This window comes from Gavia stellata, chromosome 20 (genome assembly GCF_030936135.1).
Source record: "Gavia stellata isolate bGavSte3 chromosome 20, bGavSte3.hap2, whole genome shotgun sequence".
Taxonomy (NCBI): domain Eukaryota; kingdom Metazoa; phylum Chordata; class Aves; order Gaviiformes; family Gaviidae; genus Gavia; species Gavia stellata.
In genome coordinates this window covers 2541216-2558205 of record NC_082613.1, presented here as the reverse complement: position 1 = coordinate 2558205, position 16990 = coordinate 2541216, and the positions used below count along the sequence as shown (strand labels likewise).

Below are 16990 nucleotides of genomic sequence, written 5' to 3'. Positions count from 1 at the left end.
TAGTTACCACATCCAGCAAAAATCCATTTCCAGCCATCGACGGGAGCGTGAAATGCTACAGGTAAGTGATTTTAAAAGGGAGATCACTAACAGAGATAAATAACCTGCAAATAAAGACAAAAAAACTTGATTGTGTGCATTCTGCGAAGTTTCTTACGCAGAGTAAAAGCTGATTCATTTCAAAGACTTTTTAGGCAGAATAATTTCTTTCTACAAGGATGTCATTTGGAAAAACGTCAGGATCTTGGAGAAATTAAAGGCAATCAAGGGGTGAAGAGGGAAAGAAACAATGAAACTGAGTTTGAACCCCTGTAGGAAATGCAGACTTCAGTTTGTTTCCCCCCCGGATAATAAAAATTGAGATGCAAAAGGGACTACTTGTTTCCAGTTGAATTGAACCTTTTACCGTTATAAAGAAGCTTAGAGCGAAAACAGTTTATCTTTAGGTTTTAAGTTATTATTACACAAGATCCTAAATGTGTGGGTTTAGCATGAGTGTGAGGCATTAACGCTCACTAGGATACCAAGGTACTCGAGGAATTCCAAACGCGGCACCACTCCACATTACCTGGAAGATCAAATGAAAGTTTCCCATCAACCTGCGCATCTGCTTTATACTGTAAACTACAGTATAACTAAAGTGACAAAACAGTAACAAGAGTGGCATTTAAACCTCCCCAGTTCTCTTCTCCCGTCAGATTCTTTGCCATTTTGAACATTTGGGGAGAAAGTGTTGGGCTTTGGGGTTTCACTCACAAATGGTATGTCGTAGATGGTAAAAGCTGTGGGGTTTTCCAGCTATGAAAGGAAATTATTCTGCAGGTTTTCTGCATCTAGTCCTCAGGCAATCTGTTGTTTCTTTGCCCTGACATTACCTTGAAAGCCGAGCAAGTTGGCTGAACTCCTCCCCGCTCCCCCGGGACCCAACTCATGGTTTGGAGCAGAGTGTCCTCTAGTGGCCACCCACCCCTTCCTCACCACAACAGGTTGTAAAAGGCTAAAAATCACCTGCTTCAGCCTTTAGGTAACAATTAGCAGCCGAGAGCAGATTGCTCCAGGTGAATGACAGCTTTTAATTCCAGTCTGAGAAGTTAGGTGCAGTAGAAGCGCATCCTTCACGTGCATCAGAAAAGACAACGTGGGTTATGTTGTTCAAGTCTTCAAGACTTAAGTCATGTGTTCTTCCAGCCTGATCGCTCCCCATATCATCTCTTTCCAAAACACACTGAACTCTGTTAGGACAGGGTAACACAGCTCCTTAGGAGCTGCTCTGTAAAGAAGTATTTCTAGGAAAATAAATCAAAACCCTCTCTTCAAACCACACTTCAGTATTTAGGGAAGTCGTCAACATCTTCCCTGGCACCTCTGGCCACTTTACAAATACAAGGCTTTTGCCTTCTGCCTCCGATCACATCTTGGTGCATAAACTCTGAGCTCTAAACCAACCATCTGCAAAATAAATCCCTTCCAGGTTTATTTATATTGCTAACAGGAGAGCTGGGCAGTCATGATGCTATACGTACCGTCTTTGGAATCCTATTTCAGTGCCTGGCTGGGCGGCGGGTGGCGGCTTCTGGAAGGATTGATGGGTTATTTGCCTACTACTTTGTGGGAATGGGATCTTCAGCCAAGTCAGCAGATTTAACAGCGGCCGTACCGCAGGGAATCGTTTGAGTGCAAAAAGGCAAGTTCTGCAACCTATACATTCACTTAGAAGCAGATCATCGCTTGAACTCGAGACATACCTCTCCTACCTTGCTTATCTCCCCTTCATGACAAATGGGATGTTTGCGAGATGTTATGAAATGCTAGCAAGCACAGTTCCCTTACTCTTGCATTAATTTATCTTATTTTCCATCAACATGACAAATTGTTTAGAAAGGAGGGTGCAGCTCTGAGCAAGAACCACAAGTTAACCCCTAAGCAACAGGAATGAAAGTTAACCCTTGTGGCCAATGCTTCAGCATTTCCAGTAGAATTCAAGGAAATTTGGGGTTGTTTTTGCCACCCATCTTCTTTGTTTCATTTTTAACTATCACTTCTGCCCCAGTAGAAAGACTTCCTCGGAGCAGGGCCCCTGAAGAGCTCATTGCTACTTCCCAGTGAACTGTGATGCCATACATTTTACTATAAAGTGAACATAAAACATTACCTGACAAATTTGATTTACTTGATACCATTTGTATGACACATCCATAGCTTCCCAAGCAGAAAAGGATTTTTCTTTTTTTTCAGCAAGCATCAAATGAAGGAAAACACTAACACTGAACTAGTCTCATGTCATAGTTGGTAAAAGGACATCTATTACACACACAGATGACAGGAAGAAACACAGACTACAGGTAATTATCCTGTGGAATAAAGGTTAACAGATACATTTAATTAGCAACAGCTGTATTTGCTATTATGCTCAGTTTCCTATTACAGCTGAAGCCATAATATTATTCTCAGTACTAGTAAAATGGAAGCCTTGAACACCAGCTCTTAAAAATCTGCATTAAATAGGCACTGAAACAGAGCACAGGAGACAAGGGGGGAGCTGCAGTTCAGAATGCGTTAAGCAAGCTCCTGACATGTTTAGTTTAGGCAATTCCTTGAAGTACAGAAACGGACTAACAGACCTCTTGCTATCTGTTGGCTACAGGTCTAACAGCCAGGTAAGAGAATTCACTCTGTAACCGTTCTGATATGTTAAATCTAGATCAGTGCTGTGTGTGCAAGATGTATTTTGGAATTAGCACAAGTCCTTTACATAAAGGTTCAGAAATCATCAGCTGGGCAGATTTCTTTTGAGAGATTATATTCTCAGGAGTTCATCTAAAACCATCCACCTGCACCATATTATTAAGTGCTTTTTCTAGTGTTCTAGTGGCTTAACCTTCAATTATGGAAGTACTTATCTACAAAGTATTCTAATCACAACATGATGCAAAGCCATATTAAGAAGGCTAAAAAGTCTTTACTGAATTTATTGATACAGAAACACTTATTAATAAAGTTTAAATTGCGTAACACTTTCGCATGCCTCAGGCCAATTTAACTCTAGTTGCTACACAGATTTTTCAACTTACACACTAATGATTAAAGCAGCTTGAAGTTCATTTCTTTTTGCAAATTTACTGCAGTATCGAAACCTAAAAGGAGTCATATACAGTGAAGACTACTTAGAACACAAAAGGAAACAAAGCAGGTAAAATTCCTCGACAGCTTACGGACTATACAAAAACCGTTATGCTACAATTACTCTATTAGAAATGCATACAAAACTACAGTGCAAGTGCTTGTGCACAGAGAAAATGTATTTACAGTTCCCCTTCATTTACAGGCTATAAGCAATACTATTTCACAATTATATTACACATAAAATTTCTACGACGTGGTTGTTTGGATCTGTGGTGTTTTGGACAAGGGGACAATTTGACAACCTAGACCATAAACTTCCTGTATATATATTTATTTATTCAACCTTATCCAGGAAAAATAGCAGTATTTTATGCATCTTATAGAAAGCTACAAAAATCTAGCAAATGTAATAAAAAAGGCAAATCTGGTGAAAAAATCTGATAAAGTACCTTTTACAACTGGGGGGGGATGGGGTTAAAATCAAACAGGGATAAATGAAAGATAAATCTCCCTCAACTGGTCAGCTATAACACAATCTCAGCAAGGTTTACTAAGATGAACCTGAAGTTTAATGTCATTTTTAAAGCAACTTCTTTTAAAGAAGTTTTGTAATGAACAAACTGAAGGACGACCTGGTAGCCAAAAGTAGGAAGCCCCCTGTACTCTGTACAGGTATGGAAATTGTGCCACAACAAAGAATGGCACATACCTGGTATGGCAGCTATTAAGCAGAAATGCCGAACGAATACAGAGGTGACAGCCTTTGGGGAAGCACAGAGAAATATTACACGGAGATTCTATTAAGCCTCAATTTACTCCCATAGTGAGGATTTTCATTTGTAGAGAGAAATTCATTGTAGTTGCCAGAATTACAAGATGGGTACTCGTATGTTTACAGGAAACCATCAGCTCAGTGGCCACAGAACTGCCCCATTTAAAATAAAGAAATAAAAATCTGAGGGAGCAAGATAGCTTGGGGTAATATTTAGACCAGAAGTGGAAACTTAGGAAACCAGAGGCAAAACACAGGCTATGACCGTGTTATGTGCCAGCAGCCACTCGACACTGTATCATCAGATCATATTCTGAAAGATACACAAAAAGCCTATTAAGCAAGGAAGAATTCTTCACCTCGGGCTTAGACGTACAACAGTTATCCATTTATTTTCAAAGCCGCGCAGAACTTTGAAACACTATTTATCATTACGCAAGCTGTGCAACTCAGTACTATTAAACGAAAACCCAGCGTATTTTTGGCAATTGTCTTCATTCATTCCTCCTCAGAAAATGAGGAGACAGCGTAAAAAAAAAAAGATACCAAGTGATACCAACTTAAGTGGGTCAATGCCTTAACATAGCTTCATTCCCTACTGAGAGGGGGTTTTTCACCCCCCCCAGCTTTAGGAGTTATTTCACATCAACACAAGCTCAAGGGTTTCCTTCCAACCTTTACCAGTTTACGTAGATTTTTCAAACAGGCTGAACCAAGTAAACTTCCCCTTCTAAACATGGTAACTCCTTCCATCACCATTACAGGAAGACTTGGGAATAAAAATTAAAGAGTTCACATCCACAGAACTGCAGAGTGTGAAGTCCTTCTATACGAGCCTGTTAAAAAAACATCTACTTAATTCTTGCAGGAATAAAATAACCTATCAAGTCGACCAACTTCATTCCACCTACCGTATGCGGACCGTGTGCGCACAAGTTGTGTTCTAGCCACCTTGCCACAGCAGGGGCGCACACGCAGGAACACCTGAGAACTGCATCAGTTTGGCTTTCTAGATTGTTCTCAGGTTCTACGTACCCTCCACAAAACTACATTTGGCCGAATTACCAGGACACAAGCCACTCCGCTCAGGCTCGTGCTCTGCACTTCACTCTGCTTAGCCCAGCAGACATAAGTTATCTCACACAACAGCAAAATCTGCGGATTCTGCTTTCACAGTCAGTTTTCACAAACTCACTGCTACGCATCTCCTCTCTACCCTCTTCCCCATTCAGAATTACTCTGTAAACATTTCCAGAGACAACAGTCACAACCCTGACTACCCTAGCATCCTATCAAAGCTAATCAGCTTTGCAACTCCTCACTCGCCTCCATTGCTTTTTTAAAAAAAATGAAACAACTTTGCTTCTCTATTAGACTAATTCCCTAGAACGGGTGTTTCCCATTAAGAAAACCAATATTCTGTAAAACATTTTTACCTTTTACTGAAAAATTATATATCGTTTAAAAGCAAAACTGAGGCCAAGCAAAGGGGAGCTGATGCTTTCCTTCTCATTCAAAACCCGGATGCCACAAGGCCAGATGCCAAAAATTCTTTCCTTTCATGTCTGTAAAAGTTGTGCTTTTTCAGATTACTGGAAGAAACAAGATTTGCCAGGTCAGTTTTTACTAATAATTTTAACCCTCCATTAAACACACACCACAGTAAACACATGGCAGGTTTAGTGGGAGAGAACACAGACAGCAAAGGTCTTTGGGGAACTGCTTAAGAATATTTAAAAACTGCAATTCGGTAGAGCAGCCATGAGATTTTTAGAATATCTCTGCGCAGTTAGTTTCAGGGAATTAAATCCTCCTCTCCATAAGCAGCTGAGCATTTCACCAACTTGCTTCCTAAGGAATCCCTGCTGTAGGATAAAATTATAGCACACAACTGAGGAGAAAAAAAAACTTAAAAAAGCTATAAGGTTTAAGTATACAGCAGCCACATTCCCCAGCTAGCCTCCTGCCTTGGGTGGTCATATTAGCAGGCAAGCAAGTGGTATACATCTGTCAAGCCCTAAGTAGTACTTTATTTTCTGCCTACTTCCCACTTTCTAGAAGGAAATTACTTTTCTCTGTAATAAAGCAGGTAATATTTCAAGGGATCCGGCAAAGGCAGACTCAAGACCTTTTCTCTCAAAAAGTTTACAGGGGGATCTGGCTTTAGTTCAGAGGGTTTAGTTTCTTCCTCTTCTTGTCTCTCATCCTCAATATCCTCACTGTTGTTGTTATCATCTGATGGGTTGGAGATACGACTAGCAAAGACCTCTTTGTCCAAGAAAACAATTGTTTCCATGCGACGGCGACGCACACGTCTTCGTTTAAATCTTGGAGGGTTCTTCAGCCCATTTCCATTTTTGTTCATTGTTTCTTGATGTATAATTTTTTTAATGGTTCCTCGGATTGCTATGCGAGCCAGATCCTGGAGGCTGCGAACAGCCACTGGGGCTAAAACAAAATGAAAAACATGAACAGATATGGAGAAACTCTTCTCAAGAGTACTCACAGGAAAAGTTGTATTTGCTCAAATTAAATCAGGCCACTTGAATTCCCTGCTGTGATTACAAAACCAGCTCTATTCAACTCCTGTCAACTCAGATAAACTGTATTGTAGCTTTCCAAACAAAATTTAATTATGCATTTCTCTCATTAACTGAAGAAAAAGAATGGGATAAAAGAAGAGTTTCCTATTTTGATGTCAAGTCCTCACAATTATTTTAAGATACACATGTCTTAAAGATTATAAGAATGCAGACTTAGTGACTGAAACTGTGACTGTTTAATAACTTAGAAAAAAGATATTTTCCTACCATAGATAACTAGACCTGAAGTCTACTTAACTCGTCCATAAAATTATCTTTGTACTGTGCCAAGTGCTTTGCCAAGTTCTTCACTTAAAACATGAGTACTATTTATGCTCTTCAAAAACTGTTTCAGACTTAGTGGGTGAAGGCTGGCTGGAAACCATTTGGTAAAAGTAATTATAGAAGCATACAATAAGTTATTGTATTAAAATACCTCCCACATTAGTGGTTTGGAAGACTGTTCTGTCTTCTGCACTTATTTGCTGCCAGCCCATAAGTGCACAGCATAACTCATGCAGCATAAAGAAAAAAATTGTATTGATGCACACACACCCATGTACTAAAACGAATTAAAACAAACAAAAAACCCTGTCTTCTACAGGCAAGTAAGCATTCCTGTGACCTGAATGAAGGAATCAGAAAAAAATAATCACATGTAATATATATGCAGGTCTCACTACAAAGCCACCACACAAAGTATGCTGAAATATGCACTTAGTGGACTTTACAGCCATGGACTGCTTACTGAGCTGCTCTTTGTCATGCAAAGACACCTTTCCAGAATAAGAACAAAGCCTGACTAATCTCTTTATGGAAGTATCTCTGTCTTCATGTGGTCTTAAGAGGCCTCTCTACACCAAAGTCTTAATCTAAAGATTGAGGCCACTGCGTACAACCTGCATTTCAAACAGCTAACCAAAAATTGCACAACTTCTATCCCCCAAGCGTTCCAGATTCAGCATAATTCAGAATAGCTGGGTGGTGAGAGCCTTTGAGTAGATACAATGTTTGTTCACAGGTACTACTTGTATATTTTCCATCACCATGGCACAGTGCCTGAAAACCATGATAGTATGCAATTCAGGATTGAAACACATGTCTGCATGTGCAAAAACAATGACCAAACATCCCACAAAGTTTAGTTACAACTTCACAAGAAATTATTTGTATTTAGAATCTCTTTTTCACAATTCTGATTCTTGCACCAGGCCTCCGCAGATATCTTCAAAGATAGACTAGGATCCAACACAGGACTTAGACAACTGTTCAAAGAAGGAAGCAGTTGTGGTAATTTTCCTTGAAAGGATTCATAGGAATGTTACATCTAAGGAAGCAAGGTGCAGCTCATAGCCAAATAGCAGAAGAAACCTCCCCCATACTCAAGAATGTCTGTACTCACGCAAGTGAACAAGCCTTGATTTTCCTGAATCTGCATGGTTAGGCTGAATCAAAGGAGCAAAAGAAACAGCAAGAATCTTCTTGGTCTCCCAGGCAGAAGGACCCGTACGAGTTATCTTAGTCAACTAAACCAAAACAAGGAGATTATTGTCCATTGTGTGAACTACAGTAAGATTTTGAACAAAAAAAAAAATAAAATTAACAAACAACTTTTCTGCCTGGACAAGTGGTTAAAGTACTAGAAGCTACAATAGTAAAAGTTAAGTAACAAGGAGAAACACTGTGGGTTTTTTTTTCTCTGAGAAAATTCAGAACTCCTTACAGGATTAGCCCCAGGGAACTTCATCTGTTGCAACAGAGTATGGGCACTGGCATTTTGGGCTACCCTGCTTTCCCAGTCCCTCCTCAATTCTGAACCAGAACACCTATGTCTGACCACTGAGAAAACATGGCAGTCACTGCTGAACATTCACTCTCGAAGGAAATCTGCCCATCACTGGATTTCTGTTACAGCTCGACTTTCTCACACAAACTCATTGCACAGCATCTCGCTGGGAAGAAACTCTGCACTCTGCTCATCTCAACCACCCTGACTGAAGTAAAAGGTCAGATACCTACACCTCAGCCATACGAGTCCATTAAAACAACACACCTTCACACCAAAAAAATAATCTGAATTAGAATCTTGAGTTCAGACGCAGGGCAGTTACCCACCTTTTACCAAAAAGGATCCATTGACATTTGTAAATAGAGACAACTTGCACGCTCTTTTATAAGCCAGTTAGGGTGTAAAAGTTTGCATTTTACCGTAAGTACAACACTAGATTATGTAACTTGAACAAAGCCTTGCTGACATTTTTCTGCAGCATGAAAGTAAATTTGCAATTAACAACAAAATATCGGAATATGTGAAAGACTGGTAGAACTATGAATTTTTTAAAATATTATGAAGAGTGCAGAGTTTAGTTTCCACTCAGTGGGAACTGGTGCACTTAATGCTTTCTCCAATCTGCTACAAGAAGGGCAAACTAAAGGAAGAGCTATTGGCTAAACCGAGATCAGAATTAAGAATAACTGAAAGAGAAACATGAGTAGAAAGGCACTCAACCTTCTCTTCTAGAGGCATGACAAGAATTCCCCCAACTTTCAACAGGTTCTTCATGTAGTCTTCATGTTCCTTCTGTACTCCAGCACCACAGTAAACACGGTCATACTGAGTACAGTCTGGAGAAATCTCTAAACAATTGCCGGTAACAAAAGATGGCTCACAAAATTCAAATCTGAAAATTAAGATGTGTGTCATACAAGAACATTACAATTTATCAAATCAATTATTCTCATGAATCTGAGAAAATGAAACAGTGAAAAATACTTGAAAAAACCCCACTTTCACAGGATTTCTCCTCTGAAGCCCGTATATTCTAAACATTATCAGAACAGACCACAGCTAGAAGTCTCAAAACCACAGAACAATGAGGTGAGAATTCATAGATGAAAATCTCCAAAGGATAAGGATGCATAATTTCATACTTGAGTTGCATATAACCCTTCAGAACAGGCTATTTTTAGTCACCTGATGCTGACTCAGTTATAATACACAAATACAAATATTAGACCTGCAACTCCAAACGTTGAAGTCTTTTCATGACTGCACCAGGTTTTTTTTGGCATTTTCAAAAGCTTTTAAATGGTTTTCAGATGTTGTGGGGAACTGTAACCTGATGCTTCAGAAATATGCTTTGCTGAAGCCAATGGAAATTTTGCCATTAGCTTCAAAAGAACTGTGATTTCACTGTTCAGAAAAAGAATTTTTGCCTGTAGGATTCCTGATTCAGTTTAGAAGAAAAAAATGAATGATTCTATGATGCTTCTGGTTTTCTTACGTGTTCCAAATCTACATAAGCTTTAAGCCCCACATGTAAGGGCTAATTTTGATAGAAGTTGTACAACATATCCATTCTTCTACTGGTACACCTTGAGAGGCAGCTCAATATAGCACCTATTTATTCCTAAACACTTCCTGAAGCTTTCTGCCTTTGCAAAGCGTGCTACACATTCACAGCAGCCAGCTAACAGTTCCTGCACACGGTGTTCTAACAGCATAACTCAGCAGCCACTTCTCTCAGCAATGCCAATTTTTCAGTCATGTTGATTTCTGAATTCAGCTCACTTTTGCTCCACAGCTCTATTTGTCTGGAGAGAGGAAAAAAAGTCTTCCTTAAAACACCTATTCAAACAATAGCAATGTGACTCTGAAAAAAAAAAAACCACCAAAAAACAGTGGTGATCTGCGTGCAAGCACCTTTCACGCTGAAAACTTTTGAGCTGCTGCCAACATCAAGAAAATACAGCCCTCTCATCAGCAGCTTTCCAGTACAGCAGTAACAGCACAAGGCTGAGTAGTTTAAATTCTAGCATGTAATGACTTTCATTTTCTTCCTCCCACGAGAGGAGGGCTATCAAGTATCCAGAGATGCTTTATTTCCTTGTTTGAACAAACTGTGAGACAGATCCAAAAATATGACAGCTACAACTTTTATTGCTGAGGTTCCTATTGGCAATGGTTATCTTGCTGGAAAGTTATTACTTGTGACAGCAGCAGAATGGAGGTTCTAAGGAAGAACATAAATCAAATCCCAAGCAGTTTTAGTACCAACTTAATCATCATAAAACTACCTTCATATTTTAAAACACCATCTTTCTTCTTCTCGGATAAAACATTAGGCCACCATAGAAATCAGTTCGTATTCTGATAAGCATGTATGCTCTCAGATCACAAACATAACTATTACTGTTATTTGAAAGTTTCAAGTTGTCACCTGCAAGTGCATTTTAAAACAAGTAACCTTCTTGAGCTTCCTTTAAGCTCTGCAACAGCAGCACTGCTATTAAAAATGCTGCAAAAGTTTCTGAAACTCCCCCCCAATACACATGAGCTTAGAAGGTCACACACTGCAGCTCAGCAAGGCTAAGGAGCCAGAAGCCTTAGATTACCCTGAACCCAGAGCTACCACATGGGAGCAAGAAGTGCCACGACTAAAGCCAAACACACAAAGTGAATCCAAACAGGCATTCCGCATTCTTACTTGTCAAAGCTGTCACTTGTTTTAATGAAGAAGTCCAATTTCTGCTTTGCATATTCAATCACATCAGAATGAAGCTCCACACCGTGGTTAACACCAAAAGGACCTGCAAATTTAGAACACCGGGCTAATGGAAACAGGCAACAACACAAAATCCAGCAGGATTGAATACACTTTTGGTTACTTCATATAAGAGGTTGCTCCGTGAGTGTCAGACAGTTAGTGCTTGTGTAGGGTCAGCTATCTTAGTACTACAGTGGGAATCGCAACCCTATACCTGCAATTTCTGGCAGCAAATGAGGCTGTTTTGCACAACTGATTTTGAGTAATTTGCTCTTAACTATGCAGGAAATTCCTCTGTAGGAGGGAAACACTGATACTATTGTTGTAAAACTGACCACCTGGAAAAAATTCCAATGCAAAACAATAGCCTGCATGTTTTAATAAATCCCTCAAAAAAATCTTTATGCTATTTTTATACCCCCTTGCTGATAGGCTAAAAATGTCCTCAAAGGAATCATGAACAGCCACTATACATTGTACCTCAATTAACAGCAAAAACAAATTGGAAAATACAGGAAGTTGTTCAGCATCCACACTTTTTTATTCAGAACTGACTTGGTAGCTTTTCCAAAAATTCAAAAGAATTCAAAAGCCCTGGAGTTACACATTGGCATCCTAGGTAATCTCAACAAACCTAGCAGAAAACCACAAACGTGATTCCATGAAAAGCCACGGGAGATGGGAGTGAGGCTCTATCCTGACCACAAACATTTCAGCAGTTAAAATTCTTGACACCCCCACAAAAGGAAAATATGTACCCTATAGTCATTTGCTATCAATCCTGGCAGCACGATTGCTGACTGAAATACTTGAGAGAATTGCAATTGTATAATTGCACTTTGATGCTTTGCTTTGTGCCTACTGTAGATGGTCACAAAATCAGTTCTGATGTACCAACTGCTTTCCAGAGACTATTCCCACCTGTATGCTGGGAAGAGTCAAAATTGGATCTCCAACATGTTTCAGTCTAGACAGGACAGTGTAAAAACAAACAAGGCACAAAACAGCTACAGACACAGTTTTCATGCTCAATCCCGGTTTAAACACAGCACTCCTGCTCCTGAGCTGGGTTCTTGCTTAAGGGGCAACAAACCCAAGTTTGTGCCCAGTCCTGCAGGAATCCACTACAGCCACCTGTGCAATTACATCGTTGCCTGTTCTGACTTGAAATCTGGATGCCATCCAGTTCCAGAGAGGTTTCAAGAATCCTGATAAATTGGCCAGTTGGATTAACATATTCTTTACTTTCCTAGCTACCTTTTAGTTTTGTTACTTGAGGAATGCTTCATTCCCAATTTCAAAACTTTTTCTTTTTTAATCTAACATGAACAGTTAACATGATTGAAAAGGTATTTACCCAAGATGAGTCCAACCATAGAACTCAGATAACCAGTGCCACTGCCAAGATTCAAAAATGACAGCCCTGGTTGCAGATCCAAAGCTTCCATCACCTCAGAGTAAATGCACGGTGCCGAGAGATGAATATTTCCATGCTTCCATGCCAAGTCCTTGTAGGCATTGTCTTTGAACTCTTCCAGGTAGTAATCTGCTCGATCAATGGCTCGGAAGGCCTGTTCTACCAGTTCTGTCCGGATGTATTGTGCCTCCTTCAGGTTATCAATTAACTCATCATTATCTTCTCCTGCACTCACTGCACCTCCCATCTTCAATAGTTTTGTCTAAGCACTAAAACTAAAGGAATAATAAAGGAAGGTGAGGTATAGAGCATGCACTTGGACACTAAATTATGCTGCTGTATATGGAGTACTTAGAGAGACCTTTAGGTACTCTAAGGACCATAAGCAGCAGGAAAACATTACCACCGCCACCATCCCCCACTCAAACAATGAAAACCGAAATGCAGCAGATCTGGCATCTAGTACCTGGCACTAGCGGGGAGAATCACAATAGACAAATTAAATGTGCAATGCCTGTCTTCAAACACTACCAACATTTTACTAGCATGTCAGCCTTTTCACTGAACCCTTTATATAAAGGATTGTTCTAGCTCCTATGCTTATAGGTCATTTTTCATTGCAAATCCGACCGACAGTGCAAGTTTGGCTTGCCTGTCAGGATTCTTGCCACACGCAGACTTTCTACCTCTAATAGTATCAAGGGGAAATTAAGAGACTAAGACACAGGCAGCAAGAACCAGAAAAATCTCAAATTACGTTTTCTTTGAACATGCATCAGGATGCTGATTTCACAGAGGTTAAAAAAACCCCTCTGATCTAGAGTACAAGCTTGCTTACTTCAGCAAACGCACTTCCACACAGCCCATCTTTAGAGCTTGAGCCACCATCATCAGTAAAGCACTTAACAATACAGACAGCAACCGCAGACAGAATTTCCACTGAAGCCTGTGAAATTTCTTAGGTCCTCTTAAGTCCTAGATGAGCTAACCCCCATTTTGGAAATTCTTCAGTGACACAGATTTATGAATTACAAACACTTCTGACTTCACTGACACGATCATCTCCAGCAACCCATTCAAGCTTGTTGGTGCGGCGGAAAGAGAAGCAAGCACCTTCCTTGACTGTGCATTACACTAAGCATGGCTTATGTGCTTCGTGTACTAAAATATCTATAGGTTTTAAAGAAAAAGGTATAGGGGCAGAAGAACATAGAAGAACTTATCACTCAAAGTTAATCTAGCTTTTCTTCCCTACCCATATCTTTAAAAAAAATCCTTTTCAGAAAACACAAGATGATTTTTTTTTTTAAAAAATGCATTTATTTACAATGCCTTTCTCTGCTCACAGTAACAACCACAGAAGCAGCAGCTTTAGAGTTCATTCCCGGGATCAGAAGATCTGCCTACAGCTAAATTGTTGGGGTTTATTTGTTACATTCAGCAAGAGCAAATCACACACTTTCATTTTCAGAGGAAACAAAAAAACGCTACAGGAGTCTAAGGAAATTTCACAGTTATTCAAGTAACATACCATCCTGATTACCTGTAGAGACACACAAAATAGGATATACTTATGCAGGGAACTTGAGCCTGTTTTTAATACATTCATGTCTCAACCACATCAATCCAGTTTCAGACCATTAATAAAACTTAAAATCCCACCCCTCTCCTTTCTATAGTTACTCCTTCATTTTCTCTACAAAAAATGATTGTGTTTTATTACCTCACAGTGGAAACGCATCAAGTTGAAGGCTTAGGTGGGTTCATCAGCCAATTTGATTCTTTCTCCCCCCCCCCCCCCCCCGTTACACAACAACTCATTGCATCTGCACATATAGGGTTGCTTATATCTTTGGTCAGTATGTTTTATATAACATTCTGCATTAAAATACTCTCTTCCCTGAGGGTGTTGATTCCCTTGACTTTCTTTTGTATATTTTGCTCTTAGGCCTGCGTCTTTCTTCCACTTAAGCTCTTTTTGCTATTAAAAAAAGCTACATTTGTAGATTTAAAGTATGAATAAAAAGTTGTGGCTTTAATAGTGTTCCATCTTGGATCTCCAACAAATTCTTTCTGATGTACGCAAGCCCCACTGGGACAACTGGTCCGACCTGGTTTTAGCTCAGCTATATGATCAACAACTGTTCTTCCACGTTCTACAACATGGAAGACGTTTTTCTAGTGAGATCAAGGAATCTCCAAGTTGTGACAGGTGTCAGATCCTTCTGAAACGATTACTTTTGCTGGATACTAGCTTACTTCCAATAAAATGCATGTTTTATATGCAGAACGTAGAACTCTGACATGTAAATTCCTCTCTGGATAATTCCAAATCTTTGTTTAACCTTGTTTCCCTTCTCCTACTGGAAGTGGGAACCAAGACTATGAGTAGGACTTATTTTTAACAAACCTTTTAAAACAAGATCCTCTCCCTCCACAATTAGCACAGTTGCACTTTTCACACTTCTAGGCAAAGCACAGATTTCCACAAATCTGAGCAGGAACAAAGTTCACATGCAAAAATTACGATCGTTAGCAGATCACAACATGGGCATCAAACCAAGCAGCCTTTTAGTGTTGAAACATCCCTTCAATTGCATGTTGCCATCTTCTCCTTTAAGAAAAACAAAACAGAAAAACAACAAACAGAAAAACAAAAAAACAAGTCTGACATGAGAAGCTGCATTCAGACGCCTGAAAAAAACCACTGAAATTACAGCAATTTCTTCCAAGGCAAACACCAGCAGATGCACAGAGAAAGACTCAAAACAATACACAAGGCACAAAAATGCAATTCTTCACCCCAACACGTTTCCAGGGTAATCCCTGCTCTGACATAATACGCTCCAGAAAAGATAACAAAGGTGAGGATGTTTTCCGATTAAAACAAAAAGTTACAATTGGCACAGCTTTCAATCCTAGCCCCTCTAACTCTCTCAAATAACAAATTAAAAACGCCCACGCCATATACCTCAATCACTACCTGCGTTATCGGGCTGCTGCCGAGGAAAGTGACGGAGATGAGAGAGTGGGAGGCAGGTCTAGGAAAGCCTGATGTTGAATCCCCCTCCCCCGGCTTTAATTGCAGCTGGGGGGCCCCGCTCTCCACACGGCATCGCTGCCTCCAGCCATGCCCAGAGCCCCAGGGCGGCCGTGCGGGAGCCCAGGCCGCCCAGACGGGGAGGCGGTGCTGGGACAGAGGCCACGAGAAGGGCCATGGCCCCACCGCCGGGCACCCGCAGCGGGAGCCCCACTGCCGGAGGAAGGCCGCAGGGCTGAGGGGGGGGCAGCGGCCTGAGGAGACGGCGCGGCTCCGGCCGGGGCTGAGGTGAAGGGAGGTGAAGGGGGGTGAAGGGGGCTGCAGCGGCCCGGTTAGGTCGGGTCGAGCCGGGACCGGCCGCACCTCAGCGGACAGGGTCTCCTCGCCCCCCGGCCGTACCTGAGCGGCGGGTCGGCGCGACCCAGCCCGGTGCGGCCCGTTCCCCTCCCGGGCCCGGCGGCGCGGCCGTCCCACCGCGTTCCGGAGCGGTAAACACTGCCCAGCTGAGCGCCGGCCGCGCCACTGCGCACGCGCGGCGCTCACCACCGTCGCGGGAACGGGGAGCAGACCACTGCGGTCCGGCGGGGGGGGAACGACGCTGTCTGGGCTGTACCATGCAGACTCGGCGCGGGGGGGACGACTGTACCACTGCGGGGCGGGGGGCAAGGCTGGTTCCCTGAGGGGAGACTCGGCAGGGCCGGGCCCGTCCCGGTGCGGCGGCTGCCGAGGGAGTCCGGTCTCCATCGCTGTGTGAGCTCGCCCTTCCCTGGTGGCCCGGCGGCCTGAACACAGACTGGGCCTATGTACGGGATCTGCTTATGGGGCCTACTTACGGGGCCTATGTATGGGGCCTACATATGGGGCCTACATACAGTGGTACAGACCAGGCCTTAATACAAACCACAGCACACAACGCACTGGCCCTACGGGTCAGAGCTAAACACAGACGGGGCCTAATTACAAACTGGGTCTGAATACAGTCTAGGTCCACAGGCTGGGCCTATAGGCAGGGCCTAAATATGGACCAGAGCTACAGATAGGGGCTAAATGCAGATGGGGCCAACAGACCAGGCCTAAATATGGCCCAGGCCAGCAGCCTGGGGATATCGGGCAGGCGTAAACGCAGACCAGGTCTAAACACAGGCTGGGCCAACAGCCTGCACCCACAGATCCAGACTAAATACGGACCAGGACTAAGTACCGACCAGGACTCTTTTCCTGATCTTTCCCATTGCACAGCCCCTGGGAACACCTCCCCATCCCAGAGCGGCTGCCTTCCCCCAGCTCCGTACCCCCTACCCTGCCCTAATTTCTGGCTCCCTGCACAGGCTGCATTTCCACACCGGCTCCTTCAGCTCAGCGCCCAGTTCTCCCAGTTCTCCCAGTCCTCATCCCCTGCAGGACACCCCCACAGCACACCCCGCTGTGACAGCGCATTGCCCCAGCTCCGGGTGGGATCGGGGCTTCCCAGGGTGCGGGAGCGGATGCACAGAGCAGCCCGGCAGCAGG

At 42.2% G+C, this 16990-nt stretch overlaps 1 protein-coding gene across 2 annotated transcripts; it reads right to left on the bottom strand.

Annotated features, from left to right (window-relative positions):
• Positions 1 to 2945: 2945 nt before the first annotated feature.
• PCMTD2 (protein-L-isoaspartate (D-aspartate) O-methyltransferase domain containing 2) lies at positions 2946 to 15925 on the bottom strand. Of its 2 annotated transcripts, none has more exons than XM_059827252.1 (7): positions 15881 to 15925; positions 14852 to 15055; positions 12382 to 12716; positions 10965 to 11067; positions 8987 to 9158; positions 7880 to 8003; positions 2946 to 6343 (listed from the first exon to the last, which is right to left on the bottom strand). In XM_059827252.1, exons 3-7 carry the CDS (start codon positions 12686 to 12688, stop codon positions 5961 to 5963), a joined length of 1089 nt encoding a protein of 362 aa, XP_059683235.1. In that variant the 5' UTR covers positions 12689 to 12716; positions 14852 to 15055; positions 15881 to 15925; the 3' UTR covers positions 2946 to 5960. The 2 variants fall into 2 exon arrangements, with proteins under 2 accessions (XP_059683235.1, XP_059683236.1); XM_059827253.1 differs by having other exon boundaries at positions 7880 to 7922.
• Positions 15926 to 16990: the final 1065 nt, after the last annotated feature.